Genomic DNA, 16992 nt, shown 5'->3' with positions numbered 1-16992 from the left:
ATATTTTAAGTGTAACTGATACTTTTTCTTTAAGAATGTGCAGTGGTGAAGAATATCATGATATACTTTGGTGACACTGCCTGAACATATACCCAGAAAGAGCAGTTTTATTCTTATTACTTCTGGATCAACAGTGCAAATATTAACACAGGGAAAAAAGCAAATAATATTTAGTGCACTTCTGAAAATTTAATTTTACTTCTGAACACTTCCTGAAAGGGTATCAGAAACCTGGGTTCCATGGGCCACACCTGGGAACCGACACATTTTAGTATTTGCTGCTAACAATCAATGTAAACCACTCACAAAATACTGTCATTATTGTTCAGTGGGCTCAGAGAAAATTTCCAAAATCATATGAAAGTGATAACACATTGTGACAATAGTTTTTCTTTTGTACCTAGTCACCTGGAGGAATTTATAAATATTTAATCATTCCATACCAAAATCTGCTAGCTTTAAATCACCTTTTTCACTAATGAGATGGTTCTGTGGTTTCAAGTCTCGATGCAACACCATTCTTCTGTGGCAATAAGCTAACCTATGTAAAATTTGGTATGTAAACAACTACAAAAACAAATAAGAAAAAAATTAGACTTACAGATACCAAGATATACTTTGGTATTAGCATAAGCTGTGGTAAGTAGAAAAGCAACTGGCCTAGAATAGTAAAAGAGAAAAAAAATAAACTATATCATTTTAAGGACTATGCTTTTTCCATTTTGAGTTGCTTTCTCAATCTTAGTTCGTTGTTCAATTTGATGCATCTATCATTTGTGTCAACAGTGTCTATGAAAATAAATATAACAAAATTTTGTTTTCATAGTAATAATTCACTTATTAGAGAAAGAAGCTTAAACCGCATCCTCTATACTACTAAAGCTTATAGTTTATTTATAAAATTCCACTATGTCAATCAAACACAGGCACTTACTCACTTAAAAAACAATCTGATCTGGGTCAGTCAGTTCCTTTAAATATGACACTGGACTTGATGGCTTTATTAAAGTCTCAGGTATCAGAGAGAATGGGGCTGCATACCCCAGCAAATTACCAGTTATAAAAATAACTCAATCACCTTTTAAAACCTACCTTCTAGATACTTTAATTTTAGCAACTCCTACTCAGTTTCTAAATCAGCTGTAATTCAAAAAGAGGTAATGCACTCTAGTGCTCTGCACAAACCAATTACTATAAAGGCTAATGGTACAGGTATTCTGTGTATTGTGGTGAAAAGAGAGATGTGGAACACATTTTGATTTTCTGAGGCTACCAAAAAGAAAGTACTGAAGATTCAAGAAGTACCTTTGGTTTACTTGTAGATGAAAAATGACAACTGAATACCAAGAATAAGCCAAGGCAGCAGGTGATTAATGGCAGGAATGCCTCTGGAGGTGTTTTGGAGGGGATGTAGTAGGGATTGAACTCAGGAGCACTCTACATCAGAGCTATGCCCCCAACTCTTTTGCATTTTAATTGAGAAAGGGTCTCATTAAATTGTTCAGGCTGACCTCAAGTCTGCCATCTACCTACCTCAATTTTCCAAGTAGCTGTTTTTGAGCTTGCACCACCATGCCTGGTCTGAATAAATTGTAAGATGTGAAGTCTTCAGACTGCATCTATTTATTTATGTGTGCCTGGTCTGAATAAATTGTAAGATGTGAAGTCTTCAGACTGCACATATTTATTTATGTGCTTTGAAAACTCTAAAGATACTACTTTAGTATACTCCTTTGGGTTGCATTGGGGTTTCAGTGGTGAACACAGCTACCTTTCAGTATATTCTGGTTAAATTTTACATTTGGAAAACATTAAATGTAATTTTAACAAACAATAAAATATTTTCCACCTATTTAGACCAGACTTAAAAGACTTCTCAAACCTTTGTAAAATTATGATAATTAAAGACTATTTATTTTCCAAATTAGTGCTAATATAAAAGCAGAAAAAACATTATTTTGAAAACAGATCTACGAATAGCCTTCATGACAACTTGCAAAGGAAAATATAAACTTTGATGAAAACAATCCTCATGAAATGTATGTGGAAATACTTTTAAAGCCTTGTTGTAAAATTCTTATCAATGTGCTAGCCATATGTTCGGACCTCTCTTTCAATAACAAACTTGCTTTTCTTTATATTTGCCAAATTCACTATTAAAAAATGTAACTTTGAAGTTACTAATTTACTATCTACAGAATTATAAAGGTCTCAAACACACAAGCTGGGACAGACTATTTTCAAAAGAGGTTTCTATAAACTGTTGAACTTTGTACAAATAAAATCTTTGAAAATGTAAACTGTACCACAAAGAACAAAGAAGTCTATCAGAATACAAGTATGTCAAGTGCTTTTATTTATCCAATGACTTCTGGGTTTCATCTGTATCTGTTTATTATAGTAAGCTTCTTTAGCATTATTTGAATTCTTAAATGTAGTACAAAAACACAATTACCTTACTATTCCTTCTAACAATACAGATAGTTACTTCAGAAAAGGAATCACAATACCTACATGTTTCTGACCATACTTTTAACACTTATTCATAATTCATAACCCTGTAAAGTCACTGTTATTATATAATTTAATACCATTTTAAATATATTAGGGAAGTTCACCATTTAAAGGTGGCCTTTTGCAAAATGTACCCATCATTTGGATTTTTTTCAGAAAGTAAAATATATCTACAGATTTATTCTACTCATGTAGGACAATCAGTTATAATGTGAAATAAAATAACAAAAATATTTTAGAATACTTTAAAATGAAGCAGTTTTACAAAAAGTTATGATCCCAGGAAAGGTGTAGTATAATAAACAGAAGTTGAGTAAATAAGCCAAATAGAAAATTCCAAAGATTGATTGTGAGGTTAGTATATTTCACTGTGCAATCTAGGTCATTTTCTTTACATTTTAACATTACACAATAAACATTCCTTTACATTGTGCATACTCATGATGTTCTCACAGTCATTTGTGTACTGTTTTAGGTACTTAAGCTGAAAAAGCAAAACATTTTACTACATGATAAGAATGCATGGCTGATTAACTTAATAGTAATTTTTTAAAGAAAATTTACTACAGAATGCATGGCGATTAACTTAATAGTAATTTTTTAAAGAAAATTGTTTGTCAAGAAAAGATATAGAATGCACCACATAATCTATTTAAATACCAGTAAATAAACAACAATGACCCTGGGGCTGTTAAAAAGTCTAACTTTCTATTACTAAAGAAAAATAAAATACTGAGTATTTTTTAAATGCTTACCAGATACTGAGGACCAGAGTCAAGAATTTATCTCTGTGAACAATGTCATGTAAGGTTACTATGTTTGCATGTTTTAAATTCTTTAAGAGTGAAACTGTAAAACATAAATGAAAGTCAATTGTTTAGTCTGTGGAAGGCCAAGTTTTATAAAAACTTGAAGTAAGTTTAACATATAACCCAAATGTGTATAATATTCTCTTAAATTAAAACAGTAATTTTCCAAAGGAATAAGTTGTAGAAAAACTGAAGTATGAACTTTTACCATTTTTATGATCTTGAGTTTTATATTGTAGTACCTAAAGTCATCTCTAATATTACAACTCACAATCTTCTGCTTTTTTTTCTTTAATGTTAACTTTTTGTGCCTCTGGGATTAAATTATATGCAGTTCAAGGTGGCTTTCCTCTGCTATGTTGCTAATCAGTACCCTCAAACACTTTTTATCTATTTATTTATTTGTTTTGGTACCAGGGATTGAACCTGAGTCACATCCATAGCCACTCTGCTTTTTGTTTAATTTTTATTTTGAGGCAGGGTCTAGCAAAGTTGCTTAGGTCCTCACTAAGTTGCAGAGGCTGACTTCAAACCTTCCATACTGCCTTGGCCTCATGAGCCACTGGGTTTGAAGGCATTTACCACCATATCAGAATCTTAACAATTTTGAAAAATTTGCTTTTTAAATAAAATGGTGTAATGACATGTTTATAAACAGTTCATTTATTTCTTATATTTAATATATGCAGCTAATTTACAGTTACCATGTTTACCATGTACCAATAAGTAAAATTTCCCTATCAGATATTTATTTATCAGTACTTTTAATGACTGCATAGTATTTCACTGTACATTAAGAATATTAATTTCTTTCTACTGACTATCTTAGTTTTAGAAATAATTTTTGAAAGTCTAATTATGTCTTCTAGTCACTTAATTTTCTCTATCTGCATTTATTTATTAAAATTACTCTTATACAGCTTTGGTTTTAAAGTAGTATAAATAAATATACCTTCTCTTATAACTGTCCTGGGTGTGGCTTCTCTGTGTTCCAAACACATCCCTTTTAATGCCACTAAATTCTCTGTCAGCTTACTTCTTCCTTTAGAAACTGTTGCATAAGTACCCTATAAAACATATTTTGGAAAAACAAGTCAAGGGTATCATAAGAGGGTAACAATGAAGAACAATAAAGAGCCCTAACTGAATTTCTAATTTCTAAGCATGCCGAATTCCATCTTGCAAAGAAAACCCCACAATGTCCAGTATTAGATTTTCTTATGGCAAAATGACTTTCAGTTACATACACATAACTTCTGTCATTTTATAAGACCAAAAAATTATCTCAAAAGTAAAAAACAAGAATTTAATACACTTTTTGTTCTTTATTTTAAATTAAGGTTTGGATCAATAGTATTATAATCAAAGGCACCTTCCCTGTAATGGTATATGAAGACTGAATGACACTGAGCACATTAAATGAAAGAATAATTATATTGTTAAATCAAAAATATGTTTTATCCAGGTCTCCAAACTTTTCAAAATCTTTGCACATTAATTCTTTAAGAAAGAAAAGAAGCTTCCCTATCAACTGTCAATTATTTTCTTCCTGTTTATTACTTATTACTTCTTTTTTATGTCTTACTGTTTATTTATTACTTTTTACTTATTATTTTCTTACACTTTATAACTGTGGAAGATACAATGTTTCTAAATTAGTAGCATTACAGGTAGTGAAAATTTCAAGAAAAAAACACATTTTAAGAATTTCTTACCCTTCAATGAAATACTTTTATTTCTAAATTTATTTAGAAATTTTAACTATGCAATTTCCCATGACATCACAGACAGGAGACTGGTAGGAGGCTAAACAAACAGATGCATTTTTTGTTACCAAGAAAGCAAAATATTTTGTGTGTCAATAAAAGATTTTAAGCCTATTAAAATACTAATTTTCTTTCAAACTGATAGGATACCTTCAAGAATTGAAAGTTTTATTACTTCTAATTTTGTTACCTTTTCAGAGCAAGGTATAAATTTTTAGACAATCATGTTAACAATTTTGTATGGTTAACAAAACCATACAGTTAGATGACGAACAAGAAAGTTTTACATTTTAAAATAAGAATTTACATACCTTTCCAAATTTTTTCCAATTTTATGTAGATTTCCATTTTTGTAAGCCCAATTTCTGACTGCAAGTAAAAACTATAATAAATTGATTATTTATTCTAAAATTTCAGCTCTTCCTCAACTTCCAAACTCTCCACTTCTACAGTGTTTAAGAATAGAAACAGTTGATTACAGTCAAATTATTGAACATCTATTAAGTTTCAAAAGCTTCAGTATTCATAATTGAAACTAACATATTTATATTGGATAATGATCTGTAGTGAATGCCTTGTTTTATTCTAAGACCTCACATTTTAAACTACCACAGACTTAGATTTTGATACTAAAGAATCTTGTAAAAATTACTATTTGATTTTTCTATTAACTAAATCACAAAATAATTTTCTGACCAATCTTTGAATTCCTATGGAAACTTGAAACCAACAAGATGCTATTTGTTTCAGGTTCTCCAATCAAAATACAATTAAAAAGAAATCCAACTTACATTCTACTACAGATCAAGTAACATGCAAACACAAAACCAGTAATGTCTCATTTTTCCCCTCCTTAAAAGCTTTAAAAGTGATTTCCCAAACCATTTCTTTTACCCTTAAACTCACTGATTACTTTGTATATAATCAATAAATGGGGAAGGTGGAATATATCAAAATATGTCACACAGAGAGATCCAAGATGGTGGTCTAGAGGGTGACTGCACCTCCTGTCACTCCAGAACTCAGGATTCAAGAAGGGGAGGTATTGAGAGACTCCAACCGACATAGAACTGTGGGGTGAGTCTCTCCCACTGGGTGAAACTCAGCCTGGGAGGCAGGCCCAGACACTGGGCAGCTTCTCAGGGCAGGGCAGGACAGCGAGAAACTTCCCCAAGTGGCCCGGCTCCCTCTGGCAGCAGGGGTGATCCACAGCCAGCTTCTTGGAGCAGGTCCTCCCAGTGAGAGATTTTCTGCACAAAGCCAACCCCAAGCCGTAAACCCAGTGGCAGACCCTGGCATGTAGGCAGCTTCTCAGACAAAGGCAGGGCAGCAAGAGGCTTTCCCCGAGCAGCCCAACTCCCTCAGGTGGGGGCAGGCCATGCCTATAGCTAACTTGTAGGAGAAGGCTGCCCAGTGAGAGGATTGCCACACAGAACCAACCCGCAGCTGTGGACCCAGTAGCAGGGCTAGGGGCAGCTTTCTTTGGTAGTACTGCATTATCAACTTCCTCCAAGACATCAGGCTACTGAAGGCTGGGAGGTGATAAACTGCAAATCTGCAGGGACAATATAAACCAATAAAGGAAATCTGCAATATCTCAGAATCCCACTGAACTCTGACCAAAATGAGAAAGCAAGGGAAGAAAATGTCCCAAGCAAACCTAGACACTATATCAATAAAAACCAATGACAGCGCAGAAGAAGAAATGTCAGAAAGGGAGTACAAAATGAACATAATTAAAACAATCAGGGAAGCAAGAGAGGAGATGAAAGAGAAAATGCATGCATTGAAGGAAGAGATGAATGAGCAAATGCAGGCATTAAATGATCCCACCAATCAACAGTTAAAAGAGCAAATATGGGAAGCAAAGATCATTTCAATAAAGAGTTAGAGAAACTGAAAAAAAAAAAACAGAAATCCTTGAAATGAAGGAAACAATAAACCAATTTAAAACTCCATAGAAAGCATAACCAATAAGAGAGAACACCTGGAAGACAACCTCAGACAATAAAGAAAAAGTATTTAATCTTGAAATCACAGTTGACCAAGATGGTAAGAAATCATGAAGAGAATCTCCAAGAACTATGAGATATCATGAAAAGCCAAATTAAGAATTATTGGGATTGAGGAAGCCTTAGAAAAACAAACCAAAGGAATGAACAATCTATTCAATAAAATGATATCAGAAAATTTCCCAAATCTGAAAAATGATATGGAAAAACAGGTACAAGAGGCTCATAGGACACCAAATATACAAAATTACAACAGGCCCACAACAGGGCACATTATTATAAAAATATCTAACATACAAAATAAAGACAGAATTTTAAAAGCTGTGAGAGAAAAGAATCAAATTACATTCAGGGGTAACCAATAAGAATATCAGGAGGTTTTTCAATCCAGACCCTAAAAGCTAGAAGGTCCTGGAACAACATTTACCAAGCCCTGAAAGAAAACGGATGCCAACCAAGAATCTTATACCCAGAAAAACTTACTTTCAGATTTTGTCGGGGTGTCCGAGACCCCTGGCCCTAGGTGTGGTAAGGCTAAGATGGCGCTTGGCAGGCTGCCAGCGCAGCTGGATTTTGCGCAGACAATTGACATCATTTTGGGGAAGTTCCAGGGATTGGTTAAATTCCCTCGTGGACAGTGCATGATCACTGCATGTCTGCATTTACTGCCTGTATCTGTTCATGCTCTCCCCTCGTGCTCAAATGCTGATTGGTTACAGTAATGTATATATTGGAGTGTAAGTTCCTCGAAAGAGGAGAACAAAGAAAGAACAAAGAGGAAGGGAGTGCGCATGAATAAAAAGGCTGAAAAGAACCATGTGTCGCGTCTCTCTGCGGGCAGGGGAGCACGATTAGGGGAGTGCAAAAAGTGGCGCCGAAACCCGGGACCCCGAGGAGAAAATAAAGAGTAAGTTTTTTTTTCTTTTTTTCTTTCATTCAAGACGTAAATAGTCCGAGAGTAAGTTTTCATTCAAGACGTAAATAGTCCGAGAGTAAGTTTTCATTCAAGACGTAAATAGTCCGAGAGTAAGTTTTCGTTCAAGACGTAAATAGTCCGAGAGTAAGTTTTCATTCAAGACGTAAATAGTCCGGGAGTAAGTTTTTCGATTCAAGACATAAATAGTCCGAGGATAAGATAGTGAGACAGTCTCGACGTTCGCAGCATTGTGACAAGCTGAAGTGATTAAAAGGCAAATCTATGCAGTGGTACCAAAAGGTGTGTCTAGTGTGTGTTATTGTTGTCCTGTTTGTGTGGGTTGTACGTGTGTTTGGATTGTTTCTCAGTGTAATAGAATTTAGCCATGGGAACAGAACTGTCCAAGATTAGAATGCAACAGCCTCTCAGAGAGCTGCTAAAAAATCACGGAACCCCGTTGAAAGCGAAAACAGCTTGAACGTTTCTTGATACAATAGAAAAGGTTTCTTTCTCCGTGGTTTTTGGATGAAGGATTGTTAAATATCCCTCAATGGGAGCATTTGGGAGAAGATCTGCGCATGGCAGACGAACAAAGATCGCTCCCTGTGGGAACCTTAGCCATTTGGTCTTTGATTAAATCTTGTTTGCAGCATAAAGAAAAATGAAACTTAAGAGGGCCTTTAGAAGAGGGAAGTCAGGTCTTAGAGGAGATTAAAGAGGAACGGTCTTGTTCTCATCACTCAGAAGGGAAGTGTGGCTCAGACGGGGAGAATTCAGAAGAGGAATTTTCAGGGGAGGAACTAGAAAAGACATTTGGGGAGCTAACAATGCGATCTGAGCGCTCTGAGCGCCCTCTAGTGCCTGTAATGCCTAGCGCACCACAAATGGAGTCAATAAAAAAGGAACCTTATAATAGACATCAAGGATGGGCTTCTTTAACATCTACCATTTATCCAGTGTTTGAGGATGCACAGCAACAACGCTATCACCAGCCTTTAGATTTCAAGATGGTAAAACAATTAAAAGAGGCTGTAAGTACTTACGGGCCTCAATCAGCCTTTACAGTGTCTCTGGTGGAAACAATGATGTCTCTAAATTTGTTGCCTCTGGATTGGACTAATTTAGCTAGAGCCACATTATCAGGAGGACAGTACCTCATGTGGAAAACAGCTTGGCAGGAACTTTTAACGGATACTGCAAGGCGTAACGCAGCTGCAGGAAACCCACAAGTAGACAGAGATATGCTAATGGGAACAGGACCCTATGAGGGAGTTCAGGCACAGCTTAATTTCCATCCAGCAGTATATGCTCAGATTGCTGTGGCTGCTATCAAGGCCTGGAAAACTTTACAAGGAACAGGGGATTTACAAGGACAGTTGTCGAAGGTGACTCAAGGAAATAATGAACCCTATGCAGACTTTGTAGATAGGTTGATACAAACAGCTTCAAGAATTTTCGGAGATGCAGAACAGGCCATGCCGTTGATTAAACAACTAGCGTATGAACAGGCCAATAAATGGTGCAAGGATGCCATTAGACCATGTAAAAATAAAGACTTGACCACTTATTTAAGGGTCTGTAAAGACATTAATGAGTCTACTGGAAGTAGTGCAGCATTCGTTGCAGCCCTTGATAGACAAACTAATGCACTCGCTGCAGCTTTGGACCAGCGAGGAGGGAGTGGGAGAAAGGGGCCTCCTGGTGCTTGCTTTACCTGTGGACAAATGGGACATTTTAGAGCGAGTTGCCCTTCCGGAGGTATTAGAGGGCCAGGATTGTGTCCTCGTTGCCGGAAAGGAAATCACTGGGTCAGTGAATGTCATTCAGTAAGGGATAAAGAAGGAAATCTTCTACTGGCTAATCCTAGGCTCCAAAAAAACGGGGTGAGGGGCCCACCCCGGGGCCCACAACAAATATGCGGGGTGATTCAGCAAGTACCACGGCAGTGGTATCCACCCACAGAAAAGGGGGTGAAACCCAGGGAAGAAGGGCAACCTCAGGGAGCACAGGACTGGACATCTGTGCCACCTCCAGACTCATATTAACGCCTGATATGGGTGTTCAAATGATAGACACAGACTGGAATGGCACTATTCCTGCAGGTTCAGTAGGGTTGCTTCTAGGCAGGAGTTCTTCTGCTTTAAGGGGACTTATGGTCCATCCAGGAGTAATCGATCCAGACTTTGAAGGACAGGTTAAGGCTATGGTTTCTTCACCAAAAGGGATTACAGTCATTTCTCCAGGGGATGGAATAGCACAAATGTTAATTTTGCCTAGTCAACATTCCTTGTGGCCTAGTAAGGAGACAACAAAAGGGACTGAGGGATTCAGGTCTACAGATGGACCCTGGGTTAATTTTACTATGGACCTCCAAGATAGACCCATTATGCAGTTAATAGTAGGACACAAACCTTTTATAGGATTACTAGACACAGGAGCTGATAAAAGTATAATAAGTGAGGCTGTTTGGCCCAAAGGTTGGCCTGTAGTTACAGCTAATCAAAATTTGCAAGGGTTGGGTGTAGCTCAATCCCCCAACCAGAGTGCTGCCTCACTGTCTTGGAGGGATAATGAGGGTCATTCAGGGGTTTTCCAACCATATATTTGTAAAATACCTATATCTTTATGGGGAAGAGACGTTTTAACCCAGATGAATGCTAAATTAACAACAAAGGTTAATTCTAAAACCGTAACACATATGATGAAAAGGATGAATTATACAGAAAGTCTAGGGTTGGGAAGGGAACAACAAGGCTCTTCAGAGCCCATCCCTCTTCCTCCTCCAAAAAATGATTTCAAAGGTCTGGGTTTTATGTAGGGGCCACTGTTGTTACACCAATTCCAATAGTTTGGAAAGATGATAAGCCGCAATGGATTCCACAGTGGCCCTTAACTACAGAAAAGTTACAAGCGGCTCATAAATTAGTACAAGAGCAAGTACAGGCAGGACATTTACAGCTTTCTACTTCTCCTAGGAATACACCCATCTTTGTCATTAAAAAGAGGTCTGGAAAATGGAGACTATTACATGATTTAAGAGCTATCAATGCACAGATGTTTCCTATGGGCCCTATACAACGGGGATTGCCATTAGTTACGGCTTTGCCAAAAAACTGGCCCACTATTATTCTAGATTTAAAGGATTGCTTTTTCTCCATTCCATTACATGAAAAGGACTGTTGGTGGTTTGTCTTTACTTTACCTTCTCTCAATCACGCACAGCCTGATCAAAGATTTGAATGGACCGTACTGCCTCAAGGCATGGCTAATAGTCCCACGTTATGCCAAATATATGTAGATAAAGCCTTAAAACCTACAAGAGACAATTTTCCAGATTTATTGATCTATCATTATATGGATGATATCCTTATCTGTCATGACAATAGGCAATTACTGGAAAAGGCTTTGCAACTTTTAATATCTACTCTGCAACAATATGGTTTAAACATCTCCCCGGACAAACTACAAATGGGAGAAGCTCAAGAATATCTGGGCACTAAACTTACAGCCACTATGGTAAGGCCTTTAAAATTAACTATTATAACTAGTGAACTTAGAACTTTGAATGACTTTCAAAAACTTCTTGGAGATATAAATTGGATTAGGCCATATTTGAAGATTACCACAGGAGAGTTAAAACCTTTATTTGATATTCTTAAGGGAGACCCTGATCTTTGTTCCCCAAGAGTCCTTACTCCGGAAGGACAAAAAGCTCTTACATTGGTGGAACAAAGATTACAGTCAGATCATACAGAGAGATGTGACCCAGCTCAACCTCTTATGTTAATTATTATTCCAGAACAACATAGTCCATATGGAATTCTATGGCAAGGAGGACCTCTACAGAGTATTAATCTCCCAGCATCGCCTACAAAACAATTACAAACATTTCCAAAGGTGATAGCTCAGTTAATATACAAGGGGTTAGAGGCCTGTGTTACCATATTTGGAGGCCACCCTAAGGTCATTATTATCCCCTATACTAAACTACAAGTGCAGTGGTTGATTCAACATGATGATGACTGGGCTATTTTATATTGCTCAACTACAGCGACATTTGATAACCATTACCCTTAACATCCATGGATACAATTTTGTAGAAATACTCCAATTATATTTCCAAAAGTTACTGAAACACAGCCTTTGCAGCATTGCCAAACTATATTCACTGATGGATCAAAGAATGGAGTGGGAGCAGTAATAATTGGTGATAAAACCGAAAACCATCATTCTCCCTCCTTCATCTGCACAAGTGGTGGAACTTGCTGCAGTAGTCTTAGCTTTCAATATCATGATGAATCAACCTTTTAATCTGTTATCTGACAGTCATTATGTGGTACAATCAGTGCCTTGTTTAGAAACTGTGCCTTATATTCCTGATGGATCCGCAGTTGCTCCTTATTTTCGAACTTTGCGTGCCTTAATCTTAGACCTGCAAATATCCTTTTTATGTAGGACATATTAGAGCTCATTCAAACCTGCCGGGGCCACTTGCCAAAGCTAATGCAAAAGCTGATAAAACTACAAAAACCGTCTTTGCTTTTACAGCAGTCAAACAAGCCCAGATGTTTCATTCACAGTTTCATGTTAATTCTACTACCCTTAGAAGAAAATTTAATATTTCAAAAGATGTTGCTAGACAAATTGTTAAAACATGTCAACATTGTGCTCCTCTATTACCAGTACAGTCTGTTGGAGTAAATCCCAAGGGACTGTTACCCAATCATATTTGGCAAATGGATGTTACTCATTTTTCAGAATTTGGAAACCTTAAGTATATTCATGTTTCAGTAGATACCGCTTCAGGAGTAATTATGGCCTCTGCTCACACTGGAGAAAAGGTTAAAGATGTTGTACAACATTGCTTACAAGCATTTGCAGCCTGGGGCGTTCCAAAAATCATTAAAACTGATAATGGGCCGGCTTACACATCTAAAAGTTTTCTTCAATTTACACAAAATTTTGGTATACAACTCATCACAGGAATTCCTTATAATCCTCAAGGACAAGGGATAGTGGAGCGCACTCATTTAACGTTAAAAAATTGTTTAATAAAACAAAAAGGGGGAATGGGTGCTGACTTTAGAGCACCTAAAGACAAACTAAATTTAGTACTCTTTATTTTAAATTTTTTAAATGTGGATAAGAATGGAAGCACGGCTGCAGAAAGGCATGTTAATCCTGCAAGCACTCAAGTGTGGGTAAAATGGAAAGATATTCTTACAGGAATATGGAAAGGCCCAGATCCAGTTCTTAGGTGGGTCCGAGGGTCTGTTTGTGTTTTCCCACAGGATCAGCAAACGCCGATCTGGATACCTGAAAGGTTGACGAGACTGGTGCATCAAAACAACGATGAAGAACATCATGCTGATAAGCGCCCTATTGATGATGACATGGACACCGGTGCAGACTCGAGACCTATGGGCAATAGTTAAAGCTTGGCCATATCCTTTGCCACTAACTAACACCTCCTCTACCCTCCCACCTTTGTTTTCTACAGAACCTAGGACTGGATTGCCAACTGTCATCATGGATTCCAAGGAAGAACCTTATAATTTTTCTACCCTTTTTCTGCCAGGTACCCTTTGCTTTGATATCTCCACCAATAACAAATTTGTTAATGACGCTTCTCTTGGGCCTTGCATTCAATTGCAGCGTGAAGTGCAAGGGTTGTTTTCAAGACAGCCTCCTAAAGGGAATGGTTTCCAAGAAAGTATGACTATAACCCAGGGTAAAGTTACAGGGACAGGTAAGATTACTACTTCAGGGCAAGTTGCCTTTCTTGAAGGATTAATTCCAAAGCGACTGAAACTGCCATCTACTGGATTTCGTACACCTTGCATTTTCCCTCCCTGTGATCCCAAATTCTCTAGTCCTCCCGTTTGGACAGGTTGTCAACATGCTCAAAGAACAGCTCCTATTCAACATGGATTTTATTTCACCCCAAACTTTACATACCAATGATCTGTGTACAATTTTATCAATAATCTCATCTACTTTGGCTTTCAACCTAGTTCTCCACGGATAAATCCTTTTGATAATTGGTTCCTATTTACCTCCCAAGCAGGATATACTAATCTTCAACCTTTGTTTGCTTTGCAAGGGGGTTCATTTAAGGCCTGTTATTGGAATCACACTTCAGATGATACTGGCACAGGCCCTTCCCAGGCCAGCAATATAGCTTGTAACAATACTGTGACGTTGTATTCCACTCCTGTGTGTGTTTACTCTCCTTTTATGTTCCTATTAACTAATGTTCTTAATGGCATGACCCTTAACTGCTCTGAAACTAACTGCTATCTTTCTCAGTGTTGGAATGCAACCAAATATTACCGAGCTGTCATTATGCGTATTCCTACCTTCTTGCCTATGCCAGTCTCTGTTACAGATGATGAATTGCCAGTATTGCTTTCCAGAAATAAGAGGGACTTTGGAATCACCACGGCAGTCATTACCGCCATAGTTGCATCAGCGGCAGCAGCCACTGCAGCAGCTGTAGCCTTAACTGCGTCAGTACGGTCTGCAGCTACACTCAATAATGTGGTTCAACAGACTGCTACTGCTTTATCCACTCAGCAAGCAGTGGATCAACACCTAAAAGCAGGGATTCTTCTTGTAAACCAGCGAGTGGACTTACTTCAAGAACAAATGGACATTTTACAGGAACTATTAAATGTGGGATGTATTTATCATCTGACGGGACTGTGCGTTACACCTGTAGCTTACCATAACTTCAGCTATGCAGCAAACTTGTCTAGAATCTTATCTGTTCAGCTTCGTACCAACTGGTCTTATGAATTTGATAATCTTACTGCTATTCTTAGATCTCAAATTGTTAGCCTTAACGCTACTAGAGTCGATATAGCGCCAATGTCTGAAGTGCTAAGTTGGATATCCTCTTCTTTCAGCTTTGTAAAGCAATGGGCAGGAATGGGAGCTTTATTTATCCTCATGGTTATTACTGTTATCTTCCTCACGTGCTTTATCATGCGCATGCGCCAAGATTATGCTAGAGATCGCATCATCTTCCATCAGGCCATGGCCGCCCTAGAGGCCGGCAGTTCCCCACAAGTATGGCTCACGATGCTGGACCGGTAGTCATACGGGTAAGGAAGGAGGTGACCCCGTACCGACCTAAGACAGGAGCTGTAGCATGCTCTACAGTTATCCAATGACGGGTAAGGACGGTGGTTGACCACTCCGCCTAAGACAGGCACGGTCCCGAGCCTTATTTTTATAATAAAAAGGGGGGAACTGTCGGGGTGTCCGAGACCCCTGGCCCTAGGTGTGGTAAGGCTAAGATGGCGCTTGGCAGGCTGCCAGCGCGGCTGGATTTTGCGCAGACAATTGACATCATTTTGGGGAAGTTCCAGGGATTGGTTAAATTCCCTCGTGGACAGTGCATGATCACTGCATGTCTACATTTACTGCCTGTATCTGTTCATGCTCTCCCCTCGTGCTCAAATGCTGATTGGTTACAGTAATGTATATATTGGAGTGTAAGTTCCTCGAAAGAGGAAAACAAAGAAAGAACAAAGAGGAAGGGAGTGTACGCGAATAAAAAGGCTGAAAAGAACCAGGTGTCGCGTCTCTCTGCGGGCGGGGAGCGCGATTAGGGGAGTGCAAAAAGATTTGACAATAAAATAAAATTCTTCCATAATAAACAAAAGCTAAAATAATTTACAAAAAGAAAGCCAGGATTGCAGAACATTCTCAACAAAATATTCCATGAGGAAGAGATGAAACACAATGATGCAAATCACAAAAGGGAGGAACTAGCCTAAAAGAATAGTCAAATAAAGGAGAAACCAAATGATGTCAAAAAACAAAAATGAGTCAAATGACTGGGAATACAAACCATATCACAATAATAACACTGAATGTTAATGGCCTGAACTAATCAATCAAAAGACATAGACTGGCAGATTGGATTAAAAATAAAACTTCAACAATATGCTGCCTGCAAGAGACTCATCTCATAGAAAGAGATACCCAAAGACTAAAGGTGAAAAGATGGGAAAAGAATATACCATGCACATGGACACAGCAAAAAAAGATGGAGTATCCATCCTCATTTCAGATAATGTGGACTTCAAACCAAAACAAAAGAAGGGATAAAGAAGGATATTATATACAGCTTAAGGGAAGCATAAATCAGCAAGACATAATAATCATAAATATCTACAGTCTGAACGTTGGCTCATCCATGTACGTCAAACAAATCCTTTTCGAAACCAGAAATCAAATAGACCACAACACAATAATACTAGGCAATTTAAACACACCTACCTCACCACTGGATAAATCTTCCAAACAAAAATTAAATAAAGAAACCATAGGTCTCAATACTACAATCAACAATTTAGATTAAAGGACATATATAGAATATACCAACCATCAAAGAACGAATACACTTTTTTCTCTGCAGCACATGGATCCTTCACAAAAATAGACCATATATTATGCCTCAAAGCTACTGTTAGCAAATACAAGAAGATAGAGATACTACCTTGTATTCTATCAGATCATAATGGATTGAAATTAGAAATAAATGACAGAATAAAAAACAGAAAATTCTCCAATACCTGGAGATTAAATAATATGCTATTATATGATGGATGGATAACAGAAGACATCAGGAGGAAAATTAAAAAAATCTTAGAAGTAAAGGAGAACAAAGACACATCATATGAAAATCTCAGGGACATTATGAAAGCAGTACATACAGGAAGATTTATTTCATGGGGTGCATTCAACAAAAGAAGAAAAAAATCAACAAATAAACGACTTAACACCACAGTTCAAAGCCCTAGAAAAAGAAGAGCAGACCAACACCAAAAGTAGTAGAAGACAAGAAATAGTTAAAATTGAACTGAAATCAATGAAATTGAAACAAAAGAAACAATTGGAAAAATTAACAATATAAAGAGTTGGTTCTTTGAAAAATTAAACAAAATTGATAAACACTTAGCCAC

General features: G+C 37.3%; 1 protein-coding gene across 1 annotated transcript; it reads right to left on the bottom strand.

The window, feature by feature from the left end:
* Positions 1–432: 432 nt before the first annotated feature.
* On the bottom strand, positions 433–9494 carry LOC124975271 (cyclin-dependent kinase 17-like). The gene is made up of 8 exons (XM_047538061.1): positions 9459–9494; positions 5401–5458; positions 4696–4700; positions 4276–4390; positions 3277–3363; positions 3155–3162; positions 2918–2998; positions 433–567 (listed from the first exon to the last, which is right to left on the bottom strand). The coding sequence occupies exons 1-8, from the start codon at positions 9492–9494 to the stop codon at positions 433–435; spliced, it is 525 nt and encodes a 174-aa protein (XP_047394017.1).
* Between the last annotated feature and the right edge of the window lie 7498 nt (positions 9495–16992).

This window comes from Sciurus carolinensis, unplaced genomic scaffold, assembly GCF_902686445.1.
Source record: "Sciurus carolinensis unplaced genomic scaffold, mSciCar1.2, whole genome shotgun sequence".
Lineage (NCBI taxonomy): Eukaryota > Metazoa > Chordata > Mammalia > Rodentia > Sciuridae > Sciurus > Sciurus carolinensis.
The sequence above is the reverse complement of the archived record's forward strand: the minus strand, read 5'-3'. Positions and strand labels throughout refer to the sequence as shown.

Excerpts from the sequence above, each read along its gene's own strand:
- LOC124975271 (XM_047538061.1), bottom strand. The coding sequence starts at position 9,494 with ATGGCCTGTTCTGCATCTCCGAAAATTCTTGAAGCT. Across the intron at positions 5,459-9,458 it reads CTCCGAAAATTCTTGAAGCT|TCAGAAATTGGGCTTACAAA; the intron begins GTTTGTATCAAC and ends TTTTACTTGCAG. Across the intron at positions 3,364-4,275 it reads CAGGACAGTTATAAGAGAAG|TTTCACTCTTAAAGAATTTA; the intron begins GTATATTTATTT and ends TATGTTTTACAG.